Raw genomic sequence first — 5,297 nt, 5'->3', positions numbered from 1 at the left:
TAAAATTATATGTATATATACATACATTTTACAAGGCATGTTTAACTCTAAAACTTCACGAAAATTAAAGATAAATATCTGAAGTTCTGCGCCAAATTTTTGGTGGTATCTCAAAAAAAGAACTTGCAGTAAGATTTGTGCGTGTGCAGTACCAAAGTTTTCCACTAGACTCCACCGGTGAGCATATAAGAACTCCATATGTGGTTTGAGTGATCTGAACCATATATTTTCATTAATTTAAATATATGAATAAGACATCCTATTCAGAAATAGTTTGGGCAGTAATGTTAGTATTCCATTTGAATTCAATCTCTAAAATGCATATAAAAAAAACATACGGAAAGAGCGTGCTTTTTTAGTTCAACACATCACAAATAAAGAATATATCGCTATTTATATATTGCTCTGTCGTTTTTGTTGAAAATCAGTCAGTAAATCTGAAAATTAGAGTCTGAAAGCTTTCAAATGCTCTAAAGTTTGTCAAGATTACTTCAGGTTTAGACTAAGATATTATTGTTATAAATGTATAATGGCAAGTGTCGGAGAGGGGTAGTCTTAAAAAGAGTGGTTAAAAATATTTGTATAAATCGTAATTTAGATATCTTCTTAGTGTGATTTTTGGGTCATTGTATTGAATCCAATTAGGGTCAATTTGACCTGGACCATAACTAGTGTAACCAGAAATTGAACAGTGCTTGAGGGTTAATATGTAATTTCTGCAGCTTTTTTGTTGGGGTGACTAGAAAACAAGACAAAAATACTTTCTTTCATGCAGTTTTAAGGTTTCCAGCAGATATAACCTCTGCAACATATAATGATTCAGCAGTGAAACGTATGAATATACACATAACTTTAATGCAATCATAATTCTCACATTTGACCTCAGACATTTTCTGTACAAACAATAAAAAAACGCTTTGGGTGGGGCGATTCACACATTCACGTCAATGAACATCATGACATTACCAGTCCATATTGGGGATAAAGATGACATAACGTGGTTGGTTATGAATGTACACTGCCCTTCCCCATGCTTCTGCAATGAATGAATGCAGTTCGGAAAGGCAGCATATTCTCTCTACTGTTTTACTGTAGCTGCATGTCAAGGTTAAACTAGCATCTTCAAAAAAACCTGTTCATTTAGCAGCCAATCACAAATCAAACATCTAATGAAGTGCAGATAGGGAGGAAAAAGATGGCAAAAAAGGAAAGAGAAATATGGTAGAGGATTCTCGCTCAGTTTAGTATGGAAGGCCATTTCTGCCATATAAGAAAAAAATAATACTTTGGCAAATCAACTGACTTAAAAAAAAAATACAATTATGAGATCAGCTGAAATTATGAGATACTAAGGCCTCAAAATTATGACAAAATAAGAATGATTAAGACTTATAATAAAAAAATATAATGATTTACATAATTATGACTTATCAGTTTTCTTTATGACATTATTCCTCATAATTGAGTTTTTAGCTTATAATTAGGATTTTTGTAAAAATTTAGACTTTTCACCTCATAAATGTCATGATTTCGACTCAGTTTCAACTTAGTACGTCCATTTAGACATCATAATTGACTTTTTAATTATAATTTAGATTTTTTTGTCATAATTAGAACGTGTCCATTTTCTTTCATGGTCTAAAAGTGTTGTACCTAGTCTCTTAATGAGTCATGGGTGTGTTTTGGGCGTAATGTGCAATAAACCAATCAGAGTCTCATCTCCCATTCCCTTTAAAAGCCAGTTGCGCTTGCACCATGACGGATTTGCCATTAACATGGCGGAATTTGAGACTGAACTGGTTTTTAATATTAAAAAAATATTGTGAGCTGCTGATCATCCCTGTGTGTGTAATAAGCAGTGTGCGTTCGTTGTGGATCGCCTATAGGCGCATATAAACAAAATGAACTTTAGAGCAGGTTTTTGTTGGTCAATGGCGCAGTCGTTTTCAGTTGCCTCAAATTACCATCACACCAACAATGCGCCTGAACACACCTTGCTTTCAGACCAGCTCGCCCATAAAACAACGGGACGCTGCATGTGAAAATGATAACCGCGTCGGGCTGAAACTAGCAAAAATCACTTGAATCGCGTCTGGCACCACATTGCACCAGGTGTATGGTAGGGCCCTATCTCATGATTTTGACTCAATTTCAACGTATTATGTACATTTTGATATCATTGACTTTTTTATGACTTGAATTTGAATTTAGACTTTAAACTCATAAATGATGTTTTATGTCATAATTATGATTTCAACATGTCATATGACTATTTCAACTTAAATTCATAAATGACTTGTAGCATAATTCTGACATATGTCTACATCATTATTTCAACTTTTAATTTCATAAATATGAAAAGTCTGTCATAATTTCAACTTCTAATGTCCTGAATTACCAAAGCATGTCTTCTTTTTCTTTTGTGGCAGAAATGGCCTTCCATAGTTTGGTAATATACATCACACAGTGATCATAATAACAGGCACATTCTATTCATAGTTACAACGCAGAAACCTTCCTGCACCTCAACCGTTCTGGAGCAATTAAGCCAAGACACACGAGCACTTGCAGCGTGACATCTAAACCCAAAAAAATAAAGAAGTGGGCTTTGTCTGTCCCTTAGGAAACCTGCAACCCTGGCCTGAAGTATTAACGACATCTTACTATGAGCATTATGTCACTTTTGAATGGTCACAGAAGAAAAAAATGTTTGAAACCATGTTCCTCACAGAGATATTCCAGTCTCTCTTGATGTGTCGTCATAGTTATGCGACAAACGGCGAAGCTGCAGAATACACCAAGAGCACAGGTAATGAGCGTCACTTCCACGTTTCACTGGAAACTGTTATCATAATGTCACTATCATCCTACTCGCCGCTTGAATGAGGATACAGTACTGGAGATTTCTTCAACGCTCATTTCAAATGAGGAAGCAGGGAAAGAAAGGAAGAGATTAAAAGGGTTAGTTGACCCAAAAATGAAAATTAGATGTTTATCAGCTTACCACCAGTGCATCCAACATGTAGGTGTGTCTGTTTCTTCAGTAGAACACATGAAGATTTTTAACTCCAACTGTTGCTGTGTGCCAGTCATATAATGGGGTGAATAGGTAACAATTCTATGAGAGGAAAATATACAAACATAAAAACATGCTTAGACAATGTGCACAAAAACCCTGCTGCTCATGACGACACATTGATGTCTTAAGACACGAACTAATCGGTTAAAAAAGAAACCGAGCAGTATTTATTTTTTTACCTCATATCTCGACGAGTCTCAAAGTATTCCCATCGGCGATAACTTCCGTCTGATAAGGTCAAACTTGTGCGATCATAGATATATAGATGATAGATAGATAGACAGACAGACAGACAGACAGACAGACAGATAGATAGATAGATAGATAGATAGATAGATAGATAGATAGATAGACAGATAGATAGATAGATAGATAGATAGATAGATAGATAGATAGATCCATAGATCCATAGATCCCTCATTAGTGCCTGAGCGGATGTTGACGCTGCTCTTTTCTATGCAGTGAAAGCAAATGGTGACCTTCAAACAAGCACCATGAAAAACTATCATAAGTGGTCCAATGACGTTATATTTTAGTCTTCTGAAGCCGTGCTATGAATTGATGTGGCAGACAGACCAAACTTGAGGCACTGTTTGATGAAATTCTTGCTTTAGCAGCTTGAACCAGGGGTATCATTAAAAATAAAAACATTTGAATTGCTTTAAATAAAATATTTCAGCTAGTTGCCAAGAAAAACTATTCCATTTTTGTTTAAAGCACTTATATAAAGTCATATATATAAAATATTCCTCATTAGTGCCTGCACGATCGGTCGAATGAGGCATCTACATAATGTATAACTATGATCGCGCCAGTCTGACCTCATCAGACGGAAGTAATAGCAGATGGGAAAACTTGATGAGACTTGTCGGGATATGAGGTATAAAAAAAAAAAATTCTGTTCGGTTTCTCACAGAAACCGATCGGTTCGTGTCTTAAGAAATCAATGTGTCGTCACGAGCAGCAGGGTTTTTGTGCACGTTGTCAAAGCATGTTTTTTTTTTTTGCTCTCATAGAATTGTTATCTATTCACCCCATTATATGACTGGCAGACAGCAACGGTTGGAGTTAAAAATCTTCATTTGGTTCAACTGAAGAAACAAACACAGCTACATGTTGGATGCACTGGGGGTAAGCAGATAAACATCACATTTTCATTTTTGGGGGAACTAACCCTTTAAAAGGTGTGTTTTTTTTTCTAAAATAGAAATTCGGTCCTCAGTTACTCACCCTTTTTATCCTCTGTGGAACACAAAAGACGGTTTGACAAATGTTGACGCTGCTCTTTTCTATGCAGTGAAAGCAAATGGTGACCTTCAAACAAGCACCATTAAAAACTATCATAAGTGGTCCAATGACGTTATATTTTAGTCTTCTGAAGCCGTGCTATGAATTGATGTGGCAGACAGACCAAATTTGAGGCATTGTTTTCTGAAATTCTTGCTTTAGCAGCTTGAACCAGGGGTATCATTAAAAATAAAAACATTTGAATTGCTTTAAATAAAATATTTCAGCTAGTTGCCAAGAAAAACTATTCCATTTTTGTTTAAAGCACTTATTTTATTTAATAAAAACTAAGGAAAATGTATTCAAATGAATACTTACTACAGACAAAAAATAAATAATTCTGCCTAACATCTCGAGTGTTCCACAGAAGAAAGTCAAACAGATTTTGATGGACACGTGGGAGAGTAAATGGTGATAGAATTTTCATTTTTATACGAACTCTCCCTTTAAAATTATGGAGAAGAAAAACAAGCCATCGTGTCTGAATGCATAACAGACTGGACAAACACTTCACAGAAGGGTTACTACAAAGGGACCGAGACAAAAGGGCGAGCGAGAGCAAGGCGTCACTGCTTGGAACCTTCTTCCTGTTCTTCCTCCTCCTCTTCCTCATCAAAAGACACAGCTCCAGAGGTGTCGGAGATGCTTCGGCAGTGTCTGTACCAGCGGATGACTTCCTGAAAGACGTTGTCCTCCCCTTCCTCCACGTCTCTTCCGTCCTCCTCCTCGGGGGAAAGGCCAGACTCGGAGTAGGAGGTGGAGTAGTAGCAGGAGTCTCCCTTGCTCCACAGAGGCCTGCGGTCTGGTTTGTGAACCCCACACATCGCCCTGTCGCCCTCCGCTTCTGAAAGCTGGAGTTCTTGGGCATGTGGTGGCACTTCTTCTGAGATGAGCAGGTCGTCTGTGTCTGTCTGGACGGAGCAGGGTTCCT

General features: G+C 37.0%; 1 protein-coding gene across 1 annotated transcript in view; it reads right to left on the bottom strand.

Annotated features, from left to right (window-relative positions):
* Positions 1 to 1,803: 1,803 nt before the first annotated feature.
* The window catches only part of fam131aa (family with sequence similarity 131 member Aa), a 16,382-nt gene continuing 12,888 nt past the window's right edge, over positions 1,804 to 5,297 (bottom strand). Inside the window, exon 5 of the mRNA XM_067454007.1 lies at positions 1,804 to 5,297. This exon is cut by the window's right edge and continues 96 nt beyond it. Coding sequence (XP_067310108.1) covers positions 4,933 to 5,297 — 365 coding nt within the window. The 3' untranslated portion in view covers positions 1,804 to 4,932.

This window comes from Pseudorasbora parva, chromosome 9 (genome assembly GCF_024679245.1).
Source record: "Pseudorasbora parva isolate DD20220531a chromosome 9, ASM2467924v1, whole genome shotgun sequence".
Lineage (NCBI taxonomy): Eukaryota > Metazoa > Chordata > Actinopteri > Cypriniformes > Gobionidae > Pseudorasbora > Pseudorasbora parva.
This window is presented reverse-complemented; position numbering and strand designations above follow the sequence as displayed.